The sequence below is a fragment of the Perissodus microlepis genome, chromosome 18 (genome assembly GCF_051167445.1).
Source record: "Perissodus microlepis isolate ML-2025 ecotype Zambia chromosome 18, ASM5116744v1, whole genome shotgun sequence".
Classification (NCBI taxonomy): Eukaryota; Metazoa; Chordata; class Actinopteri; order Cichliformes; family Cichlidae; genus Perissodus; species Perissodus microlepis.
In genome coordinates, this window is record NC_140478.1 from 1,752,590 (window position 1) to 1,775,881 (window position 23,292).

The 23,292-nt window shown below is 42.7% G+C and overlaps 1 protein-coding gene across 1 annotated transcript; it reads right to left on the reverse strand.

Moving 5' to 3' along the window:
- Positions 1 to 103: 103 nt before the first annotated feature.
- Positions 104 to 22,713, reverse strand: LOC146366463 (potassium voltage-gated channel subfamily B member 2-like). Its single transcript, XM_084911254.1, has 3 exons — positions 22,459 to 22,713; positions 20,510 to 21,280; positions 104 to 5,895 (listed from the first exon to the last, which is right to left on the reverse strand). Exons 2-3 carry the CDS (start codon positions 21,092 to 21,094, stop codon positions 3,883 to 3,885), a joined length of 2,598 nt encoding a protein of 865 aa, XP_084767380.1. The 5' UTR covers positions 21,095 to 21,280; positions 22,459 to 22,713; the 3' UTR covers positions 104 to 3,882.
- Positions 22,714 to 23,292: the final 579 nt, after the last annotated feature.

Sequence of the window (23,292 nt, forward strand, 5' to 3'; positions counted from 1 at the left end):
TTTTGTCTTAATTATGATCATTATCTCATATAATTATTAAAACATTCATTTTAGTTTAGTAGTATTTAATAAATTATAAATACCATCAATTTTACATGTAATGAAAGTACAGGATATATGAAAGCTGACCTTTGTTTGTTTGTTGTTTTTGAATATTGAATTACCTGTTGTTATATAATGAAAACAATCATATTAGTGGGAGTGGAAGGCAAAAAGTCTGGCCTGTTTCTGCCAAACAATAAAAACTCAAAGATTAGAAACTTGAGGACATTATTTCATCGTTTCAGAAAGACTCAGCCAACACATGAAAACCGTAGGAGTTAGAATTACTGTGTGATGCTGCAGAAACATTTAATTAATCTAAAAGTAAAACTATGTTTGAGCAAATAAAGTTGAAGTGTTTTGATTTGCAGAATTTGTAGTGGTTATATTAGCAAAACTACCTGACAACGCTGCAGCTATGTGGCGTTCACAAATACAGACACAAAAATACACACAACAAGATGAGGTCACATGAACACATTTATTTGTCTTGCATTTTGATAACTGAATCAAAACTCTTTATCATTTACTATCATTGCACTGAGCTATATATAATAACTCATACTAATCATTGCACAGGCTACAATTCAATAAAGTATATGAGGATGGAAGAGTGGGGCATTAAAGAAGTGGAGCTGGCAGGACAGATCGAGAAGCTTTACAGTTGTATGTTTACTGTACACAATCTGAATGAACAAATATAAATAACAATTCTTCGACAAATGAGTGGAGATGAGGTTGTGGAAAGCCATAACCCTGTTCTCATGCTTCCTGACCTGCAGCAGCGACAAACCAACGTTTGTTAGAACTGGTGCTCTTTTTAAACTTCTCTGAGTTTGTCTTGATCTATGTTAGGCTGGATATATATTTGGGAAGAATTAACATTTAGTTAACGTTGTGCAATTTCTCATAACATAAATCTAGCTGAGTCCACTTGCACGACATAAAAAGCCGTGTTTTTAGATGTTATATCACGTCAGTTTGCATTGTTCCAACGATGTCCGTTTGGCTGTCAGTAATCTGCTGCTGCACTCGAGTCACACACCGAACGTGCTGCTTTCAGCTGATGAAATCAAATGACAGTGTGGCACTGTGAGGTTGGAACTATGAGCTATGGGGTGCGATAAAGTTGATGAGATAATAATACAGAGTTGTAAAGGTACGCAAATCCAGAAGATGTGAGGATTTTCATTTAAATATATCTACTGCACAAGGACAAAGAGAGAACACGAGAAAAGAAGACAAAGAAAAAGTCGGGCCACATCTAACAGTTTTTTTCACCTTCTCATAAATTATCTATTTATGAAAAGGCACATATTTTTAAAAACTTCATGTACTGAGATGTTAAGAACAACACACAGCTCAAAGTTTTAACCAACAACAAAAATGTGAAACAACTGATAAGCACATCAGGGAACACAGATAACACAGTACCATTCCCCTGTTAGCATGTGACCTAATCACCACCTGCTCACTCTGCTCTATGTACACAGTTAAATGTGCATTTGAATCTGTCAGGTTCATTCACATGAATGCAAATCTGATCTTTAAAAACACAAACAAAAGAAAAATGTCAAAGGTTCCCAAAGATAATGCTTAAAGTGACGTCAGGTCTTTTTACTCAAGTGACTCCCTGCAAAGGGAACTATTGTTCTACCTTTATAATACAGTCAGCAGCTAAAGGTCACACAGACACACTCCCTCTATTTATCTCTCTGCACTCATCATATTACAATTATTCTTGGTTTAAAGTGATGTGTATTTGCAATAACTGAAGTCCAGATGCTTGAACCTGCACCTCCTCTCACTAAGAAGACCTCGTTTGTCTCTTTCCACATGGTCTTACTCTGGCAGCTGTTGTATAACTCGTGATATGACGAGTACAGCTGCTGAATTCTGCTAGCATGCTGACATCGATGCAAGAGATTTTCAGAAGTGTGGTCAAAATAGCATGCTAGCTTGCATGCTGCAAAATGTGACCTGTTGCAGAAAGATATCTAGTTATCTCTGACATGCTGTTCCATGTATTGGAACATACTTTTTTGTGTCATATTTATTATACGCTGAAAGCATGGAAGACAAATGGTTAATAGCCACAGTATTTTCTATCAGACAAGCCATTTGAGTCGTCTCACTGTAAACCAACAGCTTCCAGTTTTCTAAATTCTTACTTTAAGTCACATTTTGGCCGTTTTTACTCCGGCTTGCTGTTACTGTCTCAGTGAACAGTTTTTAACAGCGTGACCAAAAACAGCCTGTTGCTGTACGGCACTCAAATCAGACACATTCTTTGAAACATGCTAAGACTAGCTAAGTAAACAAGGGGAAGTGAATATGACTCCTGATGGCTGACTTGTTGGCCTTTTTATTTTTTTTTATCAAAGTCTCCATGTTTCCGGATCTCATTCTTAGCTTGGTGAGTACACTAGCAAGATTAAAAAGATTAGATAGGGCTGATGTTATGATAAGACACTAGTCTCACAGAGACAAAAATAAAGAAAGAAGACAATGGTTGCTTTTCATGAACTCTATTATTACTTCCACAACTCATTTTCCTGAATACACTATGCGCCTGGCCACTGTGTTGATAAAGGATCCAAAAACAAAGTCAGATCTGAGGTTCGTCAAACCTTTATCACACACACAGTATGTGTGGGAACTGGGAATTAAAGCAGTGTATGATGAACCACAAGTGAGTAATCATGGAAACTGCCCACAGTCTGTGTGAGGTTTCCTTTCTGTCTTTCTGTCTCAAATCGTGTGTCTCATTATGGGTTTGTATTGTTTTTGACTAATGTTCATTGTTAGGATATTTCATGCTGGACATTGGTGGAAGCCCTGGGACAGACTGGTGGCCTGTCCAGGGCATACCCAACCTCTCACCCGCGACAAGGGACAAGCAGTAGAACATGGATGGATGGAAATTTGTGCAAACAGTGTTCCATCAGTGAATATAGTAGAGATTGTATCTCCATTTCACATATTTAGGAACAAGAAAAATGAAAAGAAAAATACAACAAAAAGTAACCAAGAACAAAAACAACAACATAAAACTGAAATATATAGAAATACTTAAAGTTAGAGCATAGATCACAGTGCTCAACAGCAGATACATATGTTCTTTTGGTCAATGCAGTACTATGTGGGACTTTTGTCTTGTATCATGTGCTTGTGGTTGTCCCGTTACAAGAATGTAATAATGAGTAAGCAAGATCTACAACACAGAATAATGACTGATCATTGATTTTTCTTGCAAGTCTTGCAAAAGATAGATTTTTTTTAAATTTTTAAATATAAAAAATATAATTTCCTTTCACGGTCTGTCTTTCCTTGGTATAACTGTCCATTCAAATCAGGCCTTGGGAAGCAAGTGTTAGGAAACTGAATATCTGACTCAGTGACGTACAAAGAAACTCTTCAGGATAGTCCCGAATATTATCATTCAGACAAGGCCTAAAACACAGGTCAGGTTGCCACTTCATGTCTCATTTAAACAAAATCAATCAGTAACACTGACACCACACGGTGTCACTTAAACTCAAGTTCAAACAGTGCCCAGTCAGGCATGCGTGTGCTTATGAATGTCCTCCAGTAATAAAGTCATGACAGCAGCACCAAGGTCAAAAAAGGAATGACCGTTCGATTGTGTCGTGAGATCGGATGCGCTGCACTCAAGAAGAGTTGCAGCTTTTATGATAGATTTGTTTAATGTCTTTGTCAAAAAGTCCAATGCTCACACACACAGCATCTGTCATAGGTTATTCCTGGTACTTCCTGTCAAGCATCCCATCAGCCTTTGCTTTGCCTTGGCCCTGTCTGCATTTTTCTTTAAATTTAAGCTCACATGTTCGTTTCACAGGGCGGCGTTCGGCTTCCATCCAGAACAATGTGATTTTCTCGTTTTTCTACTCTCTGTTCTGCTTCCTCTAATCCTCCATCGGCCACTCCTTCCTTACTTACTAGGTCTTGGGTGCTGTTGAGTGAGCATGCTTTTGACAATGGACTAGCACCACCACCCGAGCCAGCAGTAGATCTCTCCATGTGATTCCTGCCCAGGTGGCTTAAGCCAGTGAGCTGCCCTTCACCTTCTAAGCTCCTGCCTGCTGAGCTTTCACCTCCCCCCTTGGGGGTGCTGGGACTGATATATTGCTGAGCCAGGGACGGAGATTGCAGGATAGCCAGCGGAGATTTAGTTTCCTGTGTTGTAGAACTGGGAGACGGAGAAAACCTGGAAACCAATTCGTCAGTAAGTAGTTGAGCACACTTTGCAGAGCCAGTGGGGCCGGGTGTCGCCACAGGTGTCATCACTGCCACGAGGACATCATCTTTAGATGCAATGAAGTCAAGCTTCAGGGCTCTTGTGTTTTGAGGGCTACCATGATCTTCCAAAGCTGTGCCGGTGCTATCATAGGTCATCCCAGAGCTTTCTGCACTCTGTGAGAGCAAATTCAGATCCCCAGTCAACCTTCCTTTGGGGTTAGATGTGAACTCATACAAACCCTCTTTGATGAATGTCATTGGCTGAATGCTATCAGGGCCCTGCTTTACCTCCATATTGCTGATCTGACTTAGGTCCAAGGGAGGTGGAATACACTGATGTCTAGTACCAGCTTGACCTCCTTCAACACTGGGGAGCAGTGAGCTTCGTTCCCCTCTTTCCAGTGCAAAATTATCCGCTGCAGTTGAAGATTCCCTGGAACGACTGACTTTAGGTGATGTTTGCTGGGCCAGAGTGGATGAGAACTCTTTCATCTCAATCTGTTCTTCTCGAATTTTTTCCTGCTGCTCTTGAATGGCTGCTGTCTTGTTGTAAGTATCTTCTAGCCGCTTTGCACTGAGGTGTTGAGGAGTAGTTTTATTCGACGTGGGCTTGAATCGCTCTGGGGAGCCCTGCTGGGCCACTTCTTGGTACTGTTGAGACTTGCCAGGGCTACCTGCCTCTGCATTGTGGTAGTGCTTGTGGTAACTCCAGCGACTGGGTGACAGGTGATTTTCAACGGGACATTTACTGTCCTCTCTTTTTTCTACCAACACATCTGTTAATTCCATACTGCGGGCAAAAGCATCCTTTAGGTTAATAGAAACAATGCTTCCACTCCGTTTTGCTCTTTCTAGAGCTTCCCTCCTCTTGATGGCCTTCTCTTGCCTCTTCTGCTCTCGGTAGAACTCTGAGAAGTTGTTCACAATGATTGGAATAGGAAGAGCAATGACAAGCACGCCTGCTATGCAGCAAAGCCCTCCTACAATCTTACCAAGCAGGGTTTGTGGGTAAATGTCACCATACCCGACAGTCGTCATAGTAATGGTTGCCCACCAAAACGAAGCAGGGATGCTGGTGAATTTTGTAGCATCTTCATCCTTTTCAGCAAAGAATACCAAGCTAGAGAAAATCATGATGCCCATGGCTAAAAACAGGATCAGCAGTCCCAACTCGTTGTAGCTCCTTCGTAAAGTGAAGCCCAAAGACTGGAGCCCCGTCGAGTGCCTGGCCAGTTTCAGAATCCTCAAGATCCTCATAATACGGAAGATTTGAACCACACGCCGCACATTCTGGAACTGCAGCACGCTCTTGTTAGATTCAGTTAGACAGAGGGTCACATAGTAAGGCAGTATTGCCAGCAAATCAATAATGTTCAGTGGTGCTTTCATGAAGACCCACTTATTGGGTGCTGAGAGCAGCCGTAACATGTATTCCATGGTGAACCAAGCAATACAGACGGCTTCGACGTGGGCTAAACTGGGGTTGTCACTGAACTGGCCAAATTCATCTACAACCTGCAGCTCCGGCAGAGTGTTGAGGGACAGTGAAATTGTGGAAATGATGATGAACAGGATGGAGATCATGGCCAGGATCTGCAAGACAAAAGCAGGTTATTACATTAGCTGGGCATAGTGTTAGCTTCATACACGTCTACAGACAAAAAAAAGTCTTCTATTACATCTGTTTCTGTGCCTGTAAACAGTAACACGTTCTTTAATAAGACAAACCCTGTTTGTTGCTACTAATCACTGAAGTGTACATTCTAGAGTAAAGGTTTCTTAGACTAAATGAGACATTTTTGAGACTTTTTTGTTACCCTTCATGGTGGTACCAACTTTGTCCTGAAGGTGGTGCTATTTGAAAAGCTACTAAAGGTCAGGCCTTTTTGATTAAGGCCCTTAAGAAGATTTAGCTTTGGAAGTTGTGCATCCACAGTGACAGTCAGCCCTTAACTTTCATCTGTTCATTATGTCCAAGCAGAAATGAAAAGCTCTTATGATCCACACATCACCACATATTGGCATTTTCTACTTTTTTCTTTGTAAGCCAGGTTACAGCAAACAGACACTGACTTTAATGTTTTAAGCAGCTTTGTGAAAAATTCTGGCATGGACACTTTCACGTGGAACTTGTTATGTAGGAGGAAACCTGCAGCGGTGATAAGACAACAGCTTTTATTCAACCTGCAAAAAAAACCCCATAAAACATTTTACAGTGTTTCCTGTGTCTCTTCAGAAAATCACGGCGATGTGCTCACATGATGTCAGATTTGTATTTTAATGAGAACACAAAAACACACAAGACTACAAACCTTCTGACATTAACTGCAACTGGAAATGATTCCAAAATCTGCCAAAGCACTACAATACAAGATGCAAAACAAAGTGAGTAACACCTAAAAACACTTGTCTTTCTTTTTTGGGGAGGAAAATGGAAACAAAAGTTAGTTTTTGCTCCTGCGTGTTTAGCTTCACACTTGATTTACTAGGTTTTGAAACAATTTTGTCCTTTTTGTCACCTTTTCAATTCAGATTAAAGATAAAACCTTCTTCTCAGAGAATGACTGAATGGAAAAAGTGGCCCAGGGGATTCAACTATTACTTATAGCCAATTTAAAAACTCTAACTGGGAAAGCAGAGTAATGAAGCTGAAGGATGTGTGTTCTGAGTCCTCTCAGTGTATCCCTTGGTAGGACATTTCAGGTTTATTGTAATAGGATTGCGCTGCTATACATAGAAAGGATAGAGAGAGAGGTTAGAATTGGTTACTCATTCTTTCCTCCCCCAACAGGAAGAATCAAGCAACAGTTGGAAATAGACAATGCAAGATTATTTTTTTTTGTCTTTAAATACATCTGACGTGATATCTGACAAAAGACCACTGCACTGTTCTCTGGGGACAACTCAATTTTCTGTTAGCTTACATTTCAGTGGCTTCAACACAAAACTTATTGTGTGTCAGTGGAGTAGATAAAGGTCAACCAACAAAAGATACAAATGTCACATGAAAAAACAGATTACTTTTAAAGTATTTGCATGTTATTATTGCAAATCATTGTTCATTCTTCAGGTGAAAAATTATGATCATTATGATGCAACTGATTACAAACTGAATGTTTTGTAATTTCAATTGCTTAAAAAGACTAAAAGTGAAATCAGCTTTGAATCCTTATCCAAATGAAACACAACAAAACAAAGATTTCATTCCACGCTTATCAGCAGCAGAGCCATGGCTGCTGCAGCTAGCATGTTTAAGTACAGGCAAGATACTAAACGCAAGAGTGCTCCAATTCATACTCCACTGGAGTGCGAATGTGTGTGACTGTCAGACAGAAAGCACTGAGGTGTAGAAAAAAAAGTGCTTGCATGAACGAGTGAATGAACCATGTTGTATGAAGCACTTTGAGTGATCCAGTAGAAAAGCGCTATATAAGAACCAGTCCATTTACTGACAGGGTTAGTGTGTTTGAAGAGTTAGGAAGTGATTCTAAAGCCACCAAACCCAACACCTCAACCTGTACCTGCAAACTCTGTCTTCCAAAAAACCAGATCAGAATCAGCCCTCACTATGGCTTTACTGGGACCCAACAGCCTGTAATAACGAGCCCAAGAAGCCATCCTCCTGAAGCACTGCTCCAAGTCCATGAAATCAGACAGAGCGATTGGACAAACTCCCACACCCCCCCTGCATTTATCTGACCTTTATTTAACCAGGGAGTTCTACTGGGACCAAATCTCTTTCACAGGGAGACCAGTGTTTCCAGTAAAGCAGCCATACAAACTCAGAACACAATAAAAAAAAAAAGTGCAGCATAAAACACGGTAACTGTTAGAACTGTGACAGAAAAGTGGAGTTGACCACTGTAAATGACCACGGCAGACCCGGGTGCAAGTTCATGCTTTGCAGCATACTTTATTGACTCACACGGTTGCTGTTCACAATGCTCACAATGCTCACAGAGCTGCAGCTCTCCCGCTGCCCGCTCAACGTTATCGCAACAACCCCAAACACAGCACCCATTACAATATTTAAGTCGGCGGGGCGTGATTGCAGATGCCGTGCAGGTGCGTCCGCCTTCCCTGCACGCCCCGCCACATACCCCCATCGCCCGACTGAGGCCGGGGAGCCATCCGGCCGAACCTACTCCTCCCACCGCGAGCGGGAGAGGGGATCAGCCCGGACCGTCGGCGCCCCCGGGCCCTGGCCAAGCGACAAGGAGTTGTGAGTTCAGGTGGCCGCCCGCGAACCCAGCAGCGCCGGCGAAGCTGGTCCGGAGGTCGGCCGCGTGGCAGGTGGTCACGGCTCACAGGTGGCTGGGCCGGCATTGGATCAATTGGCGCGCCAGCCTCTGGTGGAGATGAGGCCGGTCTGGCCAGCATACCGCCCTCAGACTTGGCGGGGCCGTTACACAGCTCGCCCTCCGGCCGAGCAGGCTCCCCTGGCACCGGGACCTCTGGCTCCTCCGCCGCCGCCACTCCCGGCTGGAGCAGCTCCTCCATCTCCATCAGGCGCGGACCCTCACGCGCCTCCCCGACGACCGGCAGGCGCGGATCCTTGCGCGCCCCCTCCACAAGCAGGCACCAACCCTCGCGCAGCTCCTTCTCCTCACCCGGCAGGCACGGACCCTCGCGCTTCGCCTCCTCCTCCAGCGACGGCTTGGCAGGTCCCTCCCGCTCGGGCTGAGCAGGTGGGTGAGCTGGGTACAAGCCGCCCCCACCCGCGGAGTGGGGATGGGTGCGATCAGGGCTGGACTGGGACAAAAAAAAATCGGCCCGGGCATTTTGACTAGAGACCGGCCCACCAGGTATTAAAGGAAAAACCATAAAGCCTTTGAATGAAAACAAACGCTGTTGTCACAGTGATGTACACTGTCTTGTTGGTATATATGTATCAGTCTAATAAACTTAAACCTACACCATCCTCCCTATTCTGGTATTCTAAACAGTACCCGAAAGTAGACTGCTTGGTCGAGTTAACCTCCTGAACTATCTACAACACATGGTGAGAACCTGAAATTAAGACAGAAGACTAGAGGTGAGACATGATCATTACTGATTACTGATGACAGATTTAGATATATTTTCATAAACCATTCATTTACCACATCAATAAACAGCATGGCAGGGCAAAATATTTTCTCTAACATGGCAACCTTTAAAAAGTGAAAGGAGACAGAAAGACAGGTGAGAAAGAATAAAACTTAACTGACTTTTTGATGGCATTTTACACACAGTACTGGTACAGAATCTAGAAAATGTGGGAAAATACTGGCACCATGTACAGTACAGTACTACTTTTGAAGAAATTATGATGGGACCGTAAAAAAAATTACTATGTACAATAATGGATTCTATACATTTTACATCAGATGAAAACGTTTGTTGTAAGCTTCAGATAATTATTTTTTAAAAACGAGACATTTTAAATGAGAATAAGAAAGAAAAGTATTTCTTTGTGCCCCCCTCTCCCTGTTAATGCCCTACTTGCCCCCCTAGCAAAACTTTGCTAGACCCGCCCCTGCACAGTTACCAGCTGTCAGCTACATAGAAAAGGATCCTGGTGTTATTTGTCTCTCAGAAACAGTTCATAACTTCAACTCATCCATGTCACCTAAAAGGTAAACCTGTTTCTCCATCACAGCTCTGATGATTCAGTAAGGACATCTCCTGGTTTCATCTTCATGTTTCCCTCTCACCACATATCCAAACCGACATCATGACCAGCAGCTTTACAGCTGTAGCTCCAGCAAACATCAGCTGATACTAGAAAGTAATATTAAATAAATTCTAACAACAGCTGATCAAGCTTAAACGTGCTGCTGTTGTTTAGCGCGACATCCGCTGGTTTCCTCTTTCTGGCGCAAAGTGGGCGATAAACAAACAAGAGAGAAAAGCCGATCAGCTGATCACTGATCAGTTTCATGATTGAAGAAGAAACAGGAGAGGGAGGGGGGAGAATGAGAGAAGAAGAGGCAGCTGTGCAGCAAAGACACTGAATAACTCCAGCTTTGTGTCTTTTTCATTGTAGCTGAAGTCCGGGACAAACTGTTCCTTTTCACCTCAATACGAAACGCGTAATATTTTCTCTGAATACGAGATGATTCCGTTTTTCTACGGGACGGTTGGCAACTCTACTAACTAACCTTATAAATAAAATAAGATAAAAGCACCTGCCCAGCAGTATAGAAACTCCGTCATGCTAGCTAGTACGCAGTACGAGTTATTGTAACTGACTGTAAAAAGTCAGCATAACGAAAATAAACTCCACCTAAACTTGGTTTATATCTGACCCCCTCTTCAGTTCACCGCCTCGGGTCTCTGCTCCTCCTGCCTTTCCGTCATCCACCTGCCAGCGTATTGCACCTGCTGGCCTCCACCACTTGCTAATGTTACTGAATCTGTGGAAGCTCCGCCATAGCCACCACCAAAAAATTGAGTTATTTTTACACATCTCCCAGCATCTGGCCAATCCACCACCTTTCATTGTTTATAGCGTTACGGGAAAAAAAAACCCCATCGGCCCACCGGGCAGTCCAGCTATGGGTGCGATGGCAAGCTGGGTCCTGGGTGGTCGCAACCTGGGGGCCCGGGCGCCTGAACAGACTGGATCTCCTCCACCCCAGCGCCATTGGGGAGCGCCGGTGAGGGTGGCAGCGGTGTCGGGCAGGACCGGATCAGCGCCGCCAGATACTCCATCCTCTGCAGGTGGCGTTCAGTCTGGTCCTGCAGCTCTTCCCGCCAGCGGCCTGCTCCTGCTGCGTGGCCGCCAGCTCGGCCACCATTTGCACCAGCTCCACCCTCTGCTGGCCCACTCCTGGGTCTGCCGTGCCTCCCGTCCTGGGTTTCGGCACCACTGTAAATGACCACGGCAGACCCGGGTGCAAGTTCATGCTTTGCAGCAAACTTTATTGACTCACACGGTTGCTGTTCACAATGCTCACAGAGCTGCAGCTCTCCCGCTGCCCGCTCAACGTTATCGCAACAACCCCAAACACAGCACCCATTACAATATTTAAGTCGGCGGGGCGTGATTGCAGATGCCGTGCAGGTGCGTCCGCCTTCCGTGCACTGCACCGCAGGCCCCGCCCCGCCACAACCTACTTTTACCTTAAACATATAGCAGTGCTGTTTTCTGAGAGTGGTCAATGATGGAACCCACCGAGTCACAAAGATGGTGAGTCACAGATGCACAGCACACTAGTTCTGTAAAACTGAGCAGGCTTGCATGTACAGAGTGTCACCAGAATCATCCAAAGATCAAATTTAATTTGAGCATATAAACTATCTTTAACGTGAGCTTGGTAACAAGATTAGCAACATCTACATTAAATAGAAGCTTGTCATCCATCCTTGTGTTTAACATCACTTGCAACAGTGCTGAAAGGATCAGCCCTTGTGGACAAGCTTCTGCAAAGACCAAACTTTGTCTTGGGAACATTTAAAACTTCTTGCACTGTTTGCCTTGCAGCTGGACGGTGTGTGTAAATGATGCTGATTATCAACGATGCTTGAATTCCTCTCAGTACTCTGAAACAGACATTCCCAGGACGGCTGCAGAGCCTAATCCTCCTGCACCGTTTGGGACTTCAGTGTGATGTGTGTTAACCAGCATAGGCTACAACATGTAGAGTTTTATCAGAGTCAGGACGAGCCTCATTCAGCCAGGGGCCTGGACGAGGGCACATTTTGTAACTACCTTGGAGAAGCCTCTATGGAAGGCCTGACAATCCCAAAGCATGACAAGATACTCAGCAGAGGTCAGCAGCACTCCAACCCCAATAAATATAACAGTTTTTATGCTTGTGCAGTTGTTTTAAACTTTGTAAAAGTGTGTGGGCCACATAGACAAATTTGAACACTAAAGACGTGCTGAGTTATTTATTTAAACACTGGAACATGGACTGAGCGCTCTACTGATAGCTAACACTGTGTGACTGATGAGCAGGAAATGATCAGTTAAAAAAGGAACATCATTAATCTTTGTATCTGTAGTTTTGTTCTTATCCCACCACCACAACTGTCCTGGTGTCTGTGAAACCATGTGATGGATTATCTGAGCTATTTTCAGTGGGGGAGCTTCTGGCCAATCACGGTAACGATAAAAGACACCGAGCATTACATCATTACAGATTTTAGACAAAAGTAAAAACTGGGAATAAACTACGAAACATTGAGAAAGAAGAAAGAGGAGATAAATAGAAAGTCAAAGAGGGACAAAGCACAGGGGAGTATAAGGCAGATATATCAAACGGTGTCCACCCTGCAGCGTCTTAATGGCTTAGTGGCTGCCAAATGCTGTGACCTTGACACTCAGGGAAGATTCTAAGCAGTACCAAGAACAGACAAGCTGCTTTAGAAGCCATATAGTGAGTCTCCACGTTTGACATTCAGTTGCTCAGCAACACTTTTTTATATAAAAGTTTGAGTCACTGACAAAGAAATGGACTCCACTCATCACAATGAATCTCTTTAAGTGAACGTGTTAAAAGTCGGTGTTATTGGTACTGCATGTCATCTCTATTTGATTCATGATTATGAAGCTAACAAAACATAAAGATAAAAAGTCTGTTCATTAAGAAAGATTCCAAGTAAGGAAACAAAACAGGATTTATAATTTGAAAGGACACAATGACACTGGACAAAAGATTCTGACTCCAGTTCCAATTTGAGCTCAGTGACTGTGAATGGACTCAGATCTGTGCACTGAATGGAAACACAGATACTCAGCTGCATGTTCAACTGTCGGTTAACGTTTCCCCCTCTAACAGCAGACGTACTGCTCGTTTATTTATCCTTTTGTCACCGAGGCGAGAGCCTGTGTTGATTGCCGTTTGATTGTCTTTTTAACAGAATTACCAGACCAGTTTCATGAGAAGACATCACTAAATTCTGGTGCAGAATTGACACACGTTGAATAATACTGCATAGCTTTTTACTTTATTTTTGTCCGAGTGCAAGGGAAAAATGTTCACGGCAGGGGTCGACAACAAACGAGCGAGACAAAGAGAGGAAAAACGTCTCTCAGATTGTGACCAAAATGGAAATCTGATAGTTTATAGAACAAGAAGACGAGCTGCAATGAAAGACTGGATAAAGTGATTGAGCAGAGAAATCCAAGCTGTGATCAATACGTGGGGTTATTTGTGGAACAACAGGCGCAGGATCTGTTGGATAGTGGCTGTTTCTGCAGAGGTCAACATGGTTTCTATTTAAAGGCGCTGCTTTCATGGGTCACATTGTTTTTATCTCTTGTTACACTGAAGTTAATTCTGAGCTTCACTTATTTCCACGTTCATTACTCGAGATGTTCTACAGCCCTCGTTTGATTCTTCTCAGTCTTACATACTGAACATTTGAAATCCAAAACTATAAAAACAATGTCTGTATTTGCACATGTGATTTTGTGAACAAACGGTAAAACAAGTGATGCTTCATTTCGTGTTAGGGAAACTCTGTGCAGTGGGCAGCTCCACGAGGTAAAACAGCTAAACAGCCCCTGGTTCATATCTGGGGCCCTCTCGCCATCAGGCATGCACCCTGTCCAGCCTGCAACTTGACATCTTAAATAACTGAAACAGTAAGAGTCAAAACTGTTGCCCACGGTGCATTTAACATAACTGAACTCAAGTCAGTTCTTGAGCCAATTACTTATTGGCTGGCCATGATGCTGATGTGAATGTAGCCCAGTCCAGACCACAGATATGAAGCTCAGGCTGAATAAATGTCTCGGCTTTGTCTTTGTAACAAGAAAGAGGAATAACTCCCATTTTTCCACATTTTGAAACTACATGTTTCTGTAAGAGGATTCATTTATTTATTTTCACTATTTTGGTCAGCATTATGAAAAGTTCTACGTTAACATAAAACAATGATTTTTTAAAAAAAAGTCCTAGCCCAGTTCTGGTGTCACGCACTGAGTGAGAGGGATGTGTCGTGTTAGACGTGTACACACAGAAAGTGTTTTGAAAGAGAAAATGGTCAGATGTGTGAAGGTGAACTTAATAAGCTGCGTATGTTTCGAGGTTTGGATGTATGTGTTTGTAAAGTACTCCTTGGTGTGTATTTCTGTGTGGATTGTTACCCAGAAATCCCTGCACGCATTTGTAAATCTTAGTTTGAGCTGGTGGATCGTATCATATCCATCATGAGAGACTGTAATAACCACGTTTCAGAACAGGCTGCTCTGGCTGAACTCACTGCTCGACTCTACAGCAGGAAACACAAGGACTGAATACATCAGCATTTTCTCAGTAAACTCTATATAAAGATTTCTAATGGGCCCAAGTAATCTACACATACAAAGAAATCTAAATCTAAAAAAGTCCATAAATTATGTGGAATAAAATGGAATAACAATCCAGCAAGCTTCTGGAAGTACTTTGACTTTTAGGAGTGAATTTGATTAATTTTTTCTGTACTGCAGTAACATTTTGTAAGCAGTACTTTTACTTGAAACCAAATATTTCTAAATAAAAGATCTGACTACTACAGGAGATGCAAGAAAGATTAGTAATGCCTCGTGGCTTTTGTATACTGATGAAGACTAAAGTTGCAGAAATAGGCTGCTAGCACGTTAGCTCTGCACACTCACTGTGGAGATGTGTGCCAACCAAAGATTTACAGCTGACAGGCTGAACTTTGCTGAAGAAAAACCACTTTGGCTTTTGGGCTTCGTACTGCCATAAATTCCCATCTGAATGGAAGCATTTCAAACTGAAAGCTACAGTACATTAGTGAATACACATCACTCTACCGCTCCTATGTGAAGGCACAAGGCCAGTAAACTATAGACCTCTGAGTAGCTGCTTATAGCTGTCAGGCAAGCTTATTTAGCTGAACCAGACACTTTACACACACAAGCAGTGACTCAGTGTTGTCCTGCATTTCACTCAGGATTTCACTGTGAATATTACATTTCATTCAAGTGTTGAAATGATTACTAACTGCTACATGAACACAGGTATTCCATGTAAAGTGGCTGTGAGTGTGTTATGACTCATTTCTCTTTAAGCTCACAGGTTGTTGTGGATTATTCCCACACTTCCACAGTGTTTTACATGAGTCCACACATCATTAACAAACTGTGTGCACAAAAAGACACAAACAAACCCATAAAGTAGAATGCATCCTTTTTTAGCGAACCAGATTTACAGCCTTCGTCTCAATTTAAGACATGCGGATCAGACACTAATCCCATCATTTTGTATTATTATATAATCTACTTAATGGAGACCTAAATGTAAGCAAACGCAGTTTAAAGGTTTAAATAGAAAAATACAAGTACAAAGTCAAAGATGAGGCAGGAAGCAGCTGTCAAAAATCTAATGGACAGTCTTTTAATTCTGTCTCTGACTGATCCCGTCGGCTTAAAAAGCCTCTGTGTCATATCATCGACGGATTTTCCTCCTCTGCACACAATACAACGTATAAACAGCTGATATGCTAGTGAGGTACATCAGTCCTGAGCAGAAACGCTGCAACTCTTCAAGCTGAAATATAACATGCAACCAATTAGCTTTACATGAAATAGAAATTCCGATTTTTGCTAAATAAAGAACACATTTAAGTCAAAGTGGCACAAAGTGATTCTGCAGGCAAACAAGCAGAAGGCTGGATAGCTGAGACCACTGAAGCTCCCTGCAGTAGGCCACTGACTGTGAGAAGTCATTGTTGAACATAAACTGTTAAGATCACAGACTTTCCCCTTGTGTGGTCCAGCAAGCATGCAAAAGGTCAAAACGTACAGTAATATTTTAAAAGTGCTGAGGTGTGGACCCGTGGTTTATCAGAGAGACAGGTATTGTGTGAACAGGTGTACAAGTGAAGCCAGTATGTAAAGCATTAACATACTAAACAGCATGCGGTGTCTCTTTATCTGATGATAATGAGTAAATGTCCTGACTACAAAGTGAGCAAACCATTTTCTCCACTCCAAAAAAGATCTCGTTCTTCTTATCAATCAGTTTTTCTAGACTGGATTTCATCCAACCAGTTCTGAGTGTCAGGATGGAGACCAGATGAGGTTTGAATCCACGGGCTAGCTGAGGCCTTCCCCGTGTCTGAACGAATGGTTGCCTATCTCTGTGTGAACCTGTGACAGACTGGCAGAGTGTACCGCTCAGCGTCATCAGCGTCATCAGTGATGCTGAACGGACAAGCAGAAGAAAATGGACGAATGCTGAAACTGCACAGCCAGATTCAGTCTGTGACTTTATCTAGCTCCACCCCACCACCTTCCCCACTGCAGGTCAGACAGTGGACAGGACAGACTATCCAACCTGCCAACAGTTAGTCTATTTGCAGCAGCAGCAGTCCTGGTAAAAGCTCCAAAGGAGATTAAGCCATACTCCTAAGTCAGACTCATACTGCACTCATGTTCACTATGGACAGTTGCATTTACAGGTGTGCTGTCATAACTGTCTTTTAATCTCAATGAGATTTTACCTGGATAAATAAAGGACTGATAATAATACATCACAAAACTGTGTACAGGATAAGTGCATGTACAGGTGATCATATAACAATGGAGCACAAAAAGCTTTAAATACATCTGGAAGAGATGAGAAGTGAACCCGAACAGCCCAACACTACAGTCTGAGTGTGCGTCAAACAAAGGATGCAAAGAGGACATGCTAAAACATCTCTGCCAAAAATAAGAAGATTATACAGATTATGTAAAGTTTATGAAACGAATCTCTATTATTTAAAGATTTAATACTCATATTATCCAATAAAAGTACAACTATTGTTGGTGGATGTACAGCTGACCATCTGGACATGACAAACTGTGTGCAGTGGTTTACAAATAGCCAGGTGATGCTTCTTTTCTAATAAGCAGTAGCACTGAGCCGCTCACATCACCGGAAAGAGGCCCTCCTATTGGTTAAGTGCTGCTGCATCACTGCCACATGGCTGGTGTCACTGCAGAGTGGCCTAAGCGGCTTCCCTCCTGCTGACACTACGGTTCCAGCCGGGTCACATGGCTCTGCTAAAGGCCAGTGCTGTTATATTTTTAGAAGGAAGAACTAGCTGTCACTAACTTGGTTAGGTGATTAGGAAATGATTATATAGACATATATAAGACACCTTAAATATTGTGTAGAAAAGGATACGAGTATATTAAATTGAATGTTTCTGTTCTTTTAATTTAATATAAATAATCAGTCACTGTTGGAATTCAGTTCATAGATTATCTTGGTCACTATAAATGTTTCCTAACCTTTGTAAAAAGGAAAAAAAAAAGAACAGTCTTATACTTCAGAAACGAATCAGCTAAACGTTTGTGATGTTGCAGTGAGATCTGAATATAATATCTGCATTGAAGGCAATAAAAAGAACAAGAGTTCGGTCCAGTCCTAAAAGTTAATCATCAAATTATTGAGGCTGAATTTTGTTCATACAGTATGGAGGCTACAGCTCCAAGTCCCAGTGATATAGAGGCACTTTTGTTCCACATAATAGATGGTGCTTTGAAAGTGTGCTCTAGCTTCCAGAGCACTGAGGAGCACAGATTAAAATACGTCAATGCTGGAATACTCTGCGTGATTGTTGCTAATGCTGCTGCTTTGTGTACAGTCAGCCATTAGCACCCGCACACACATGTGCGACATAAAGCTTGGTTTGTTTGATCGCCATGTAATGAAACAAATTTTACTTAGTCCTGCATCGCCACATCAGTGATGTCAGCTATAACTCACTATGTCTCGAACTGGTTTCCACAGTGTGTTACTTTTATTTGATTGATGGAAATCAGTTTAAAAAGTAACAAGACTGTTTATAAAATGAGCACAAATTCTTGTTGTCGGGTAAAAACATGAAAACAAAACAAAAAAGTCTTCCCAGGTAAAATGCACATGTCACAGTGACTCAGCTCACAGCTATTATAACGACACTGTTTCTGTCTTACTGCCTCCATCATGACCTCCTCCTGCTGTGGAGGATAAAGAGGTTCTCACTGAGTCTAACTATGAAACCATCTGCTAGAAGTAGCCATCTCCCTCCATCTGCTCGACACGATCTAAACACAGGGAAATCTGATCAGTTATGACAACCAGCACTGCCTTGTCTCTATACTTGTATTTGTGACTTACACGTTGGGTTTGCTCATGTTGACGGAAGCAAATAAAGCCCAGTTTGTTGAAGCTGTATCTACGAAAAGTCTATCTTTGTCCTGCTTGCTTACTCTTGGCATGCAAAGCTCTTCAGTCAGTCAGACAGAAACTGGGAGTCACTAATAAAATCCGCCCCCCGATTTCTTGGCTCCCTTGCCCACTGACTTCTGTGTATGAGCTCCTCTTCACTTATAGCCGTTGTTCTTCGCATTTTCCTACAGTTAGATCATATATATAATAATATAGAGTTGGAGGTATGTCACCATATGTGAAGGTACCATATGTCTGCACATTACCACAATAAATTTTAAATGAAACAACTCAGATGCAGTCGAACTTTAGACTTTCAGCTTTCATTCAGCGGGTTGAACAAAAAGACTGTATGAAAATATAAGTAACTAAAGCATTTATTTAACATCACCCTTCATTTCAGGGGCTCAAAAGTAATTGGACAAATCAAATAACTTAAAATAAAATGTTCATTTCTAATACTGGGATGAAAACCCTTTGCTGACAATGACAGCCTGAAGTCATGAACTCATGGACATCAGCAGATCCAGTTTCCTCCTGACTCTCCCAGGCCTTTACTGCAGCAGCTTTCAGTTGCTGTTTGTTTGTGGGCCTGTCTGTCTTCTACATGTGAAATGCTCAGTTGGGTTAAGATCAGGTGACTATTCTACTTCTATTCTACTTCCAGCACTGTTGTCTTCCACAGACATCCAGGTCCTTTTGTGTTTTGGAGCTTTCCTTCTTCCTCAGGATGTACCAAATTGTAAATTTTCCTACTCCACTATTGTAGCAATTTCTCCGATGGATTTTTTTTTCTGTTTTCGCAGCTTCAGGATGGCTTGTTTCCCCTGCATGGACAGCTCCTTTGACCACATGTTGTCTGTTCACAGCAAAATCTCCAAATACAAGCACCACACCTCAAATCAGCTCCAGGTCTTTCTTGATTGATAAGGACATAAGGAAGGAACTGCCCACACCTACCTGAAACAGCATTTGAGCCAATTGTCCAATTGCTTTTGGTCCTTTTAAAAAGAGGGTACCACATGTTAAGGAGCTGAAATGTCTAAACTCTTCATCCAATTTGAATGTGGATTCCCTCAAAATGAAAGCTGGGAGTCTACACATCATGTCCATGTCTATTATAGAACTATAACTGGAAAACGTTTCAGTAAACAGGTTAAAAAACTAAACTTGTGTCAGTGTCCTAATATATAAGGACCTAACTGTTGGACTCTTATTGTATTTCTTAAACTGAAGAAGAGACTAGTTTTCAGCAGAAGACACTGCTGTCACATCGTTAGTAATGAACTGATGCTCTGCTTGGAGGAGCTGTCTATGTGCTGTCTGTCTCCTCTGCTGCAGACAATAAAATAGGCACAGTAAACCTGCTTGCAGTGTGTCCAACACTAACTCAGTGAAGAACATTACTGAACAGAAACTGTGCAGACACAGTTACGAACCTCACTCACTGGAAATCCACTTTTCTTTCTTCCTGAAAACAAATTATTGAATCTTTTCATCAGATTAATAAAAACATCTGGTCGATTACAAGCAGAAACTTTGCTCTCACTGATTATACATAAATCTTTCCCTCAAAACATGAAGCACACATATGGTGCAGCAACTTTGACGCTAAATGACAAAAAACTCGAGCTGGAGTACGGTTTATTATATCGCACAACCTTTTCATCCACCAATGAAATAAACTGCTGTGGTAAAAGAGAGATAAGATTCAGAGGTTATTGGTTATAATAAAACTCTTTGATATTAGCTCTGACAGTTGAAAGTATCGACAATCATAACAAAATCAAGAAAAATGTGTATTTCTTTCATAACTGTGCTTATGCTTGCTTCTCATTAGCGTCATCACAGATTAACAGTAGATACTGAAGGGTAGCGTGCAGCTTCCTCTGTCTTATGTCTTCTCTCTATTATCCAAATAACTCTTCTTTGTAACAGACCTAATCTGCCCACATATCATCTTGTGCACTTTTAGGAAACCTGAATGTGACCTGAGACATTATCACAGGTTTCATTCACGTTCTAGCATCAAATCATGTGTGCAGGCTGTGTTTAGCTCTTGTTACCTTTGCAGCTATAGAGGAGCTGGGCTTCTCCAGCAGATCCCACAGCTTCTGCCTCTTGTCAGGACAGCAGCCCTGGTCCTCCTCCTCTCCCTCCTTGTCCCTCAGTGTCTCTGCCTCCCTCCTCAGTTCCTCGTTCATCTGCTCCTTCTTCTGATGGTAGCGTGCCTGGCAGCAGGACTCCAAGTAGATCTCATCAATGCCCCAATAGTCCAGCTCCTGTCCAAAAGACAGAGCGCACATCTCCTCCATCATGTGAAGCTTTCCTGTTCTGTAGAAGTTGAGGATGGAGGAGAAGGCCACCGGGTGCCGGTCGAAGAAGTATTCGTTCTCAGCGAGGGTGTAGTCATCACAGATCTCCAGCAGTGACTCGTGGGTGTTGCAGTCCCTTAGCCGTCCCAGACGAGTTCGGGGCAACCGGTCAAGTGTTCTCCATAACACTTCATGTGTAAGCCCACCCACGTTGAGTCTGACCCGCCGTGAGCGGGCCTTAGTGCGGATGATGTCCACTGGCTCAGGGGGGAGGAAAGGAGCTACAGCGGGTCGGGGGTTGACTTTGGGTGTGCTAAAACTCACCTTGTCTGTCATGTTTGCTTTGACTGCTACCTTACTGTGGGGGTGGGTCACCTCAAACACAGGCTTTTGCAGTGTGTGCGTATGTGTGTATGGAGCTCGATAAGATGATGGCGGTGGCTGGTCAGGGGAAGATTGCCCAGGCCCACCAGGCCCACCTCTCTGTGTTCAGGCCAGCAGAAGTCCTGGTAAGATCCATGGCTAGAAAAAGAGACATGAGCCATTACACAAGTACGACCAGGTTATTCTATAGAAGATCTCCTACCTAGGAGAATAGATTAAATAAATTAATAAATACAGAATTATTCTATAAAGTGTGAAGTGGCACAGTATAAATAAAACTGAATACACGCTTTTTAGGGGCATATACATTCAGGAACTCAACAATTGGAGCACCAAGTTTGAAGGTGTTTTTCGGACACTTTGCCGAGCTGTCACGTTCCACTTCCCTGTGCCCCCCTTGCTGTTGTTTTTATCTCATGTCTGGTCAGCTGGAATCTAAAATTGCTTCCTCTGAAATAAAAACACATTGTACGTTACATATGTAATGTGGGATTGTAGAATTTACTGCAGCTTATGTGCTCCCAGTAAATGATTTTGCTTTGTTTTAAAGCAGATAGATCGCAGAGTTTTACAGCAAATTAAAGTCATATCAGAATAGTTATTTTGAAAAGCACATCACATAATCTAATATTTGCTAGTCCAGGGAGTTTTACTATTTTTAATTACAAAGAGTTCTCTGATGAAATCACTAAACAGGGAAGAGCAATTTGAATCCACCTCTAGGGAATATCTGGAATCTAAACAGTACTTTTTAAGAAAAGGGAGCCATTATGCAGTCAGTCTGTGGAGCTTATGCTGCCATTAGAAGTCCTTTGACTCTTATCTGATTGTGTAATGGAGTTCCAGAAATCCCAGTAGCGGCATAAGGCCTCGTCTCCCCTGGCTCAAGTCTACCTTAGTTAATTATAGACCGTCTATCTTCTCCTGGGACACTCATAGGACACAGAGCTGCTACGTCACGACTAAAAGAGCATCTTTCGTGTTTTCCCCCAGAGTCCGGGAGAGCTGATGTCTGCAAACAAACACTCACTTCATTAGAATTATAAGATTGTGCGCTCACTAATGATCACGTAAACTACTTTGATCTGCTTCCGCGTGTTTCTTCTCTTCCTTTTCTTGCGGACACCAGCTGCAGTCCAAAGTGAGAACGGTCCTTTCTGTCAAGCGATTCAAGAGACTCAGGCTTAACTCGTGATTATGCGCGAATGCACTCCAAGTTTCCAAAGTACAGAAAGAAAGACTAAACTGCTGCGCTCTCCTCGTGTCAGTTATCGGTAATCTCCGCATGACACATAAAAAACGTTCGTGGAGCTTACCTCTGTGGAGCAAGCTGACATGGCGGAGAAGTCCAACTTTTGGCTTCCCAGGAGGTCCCACCATAGTACCCTGTGAGTTACCCCAGCTGCTGCTTCATATCCCCGCCGGCCATTAATTCGTGAATCCTGTCGAGAACACGCAGACCGGCCCGTGGCCACATTTTGCCCCAAAACACACCGTCAGAGCAGGAGAGGAACACCCGAGCGCTCACGGAACATCAACAAATACGAGCGCGAAGCGGCTGGGTCTGGGAGCGTCGCCGGACTGAAGGAGGAGAAATAGAGGAACAGAGGGGGGTGGGGTTGGGGGTGGGGTAATTGGATTGAGGTGTTCAGCACCAAGGACAGCTCCAGATCAACGGCTTGCAGCTGAACTGCTGCTCGGAGCGTCACTGAGCTCTTCTCTCAGTGTTTGAGAGACCCGTGGAGACGCTATGGAGAAGCTCCTGGTTCAGTCCTTTCATTTGGCACCATTTACAACGCTGTGCAAGTTTTTCTACAGGAACATGAACCTCAAACAGAAGGGAACATGTCCACGAAATACGTTACAAGTTACAACACACACACAAATCACAGAAACGCTTCATGGTAAATAAATGAATATTAATCATGAAAAAGCACCAGTGCGTCTATATCTCATAACACGAGAACATTAATTCAACAACTAATTATGTCTAGGATGTCATGAATTATGCAATGTCAGGACTATCACATCTTAGTCTGGGCTGTAGTTTCTTTGGACTGACTCAAAAAACTCAGCTTTTATTGTTTATTTCCAAATGATTAACTAGAACTAAAACTTCTCTATGACTGCACTGTGTGTGTGTGTGGTGA

Coding starts and splice junctions, on each gene's coding strand:
- LOC146366463 (XM_084911254.1), bottom strand. CDS start 21,094: ATGACAGACAAGGTGAGTTTTAGCACACCCAAAGTCAACCCCCGACCC. Junction 5,896..20,509: donor GCTCCTCTATAGCTGCAAAG/GTAACAAGAGCT, acceptor TTTGTCTTGCAG/ATCCTGGCCATGATCTCCAT.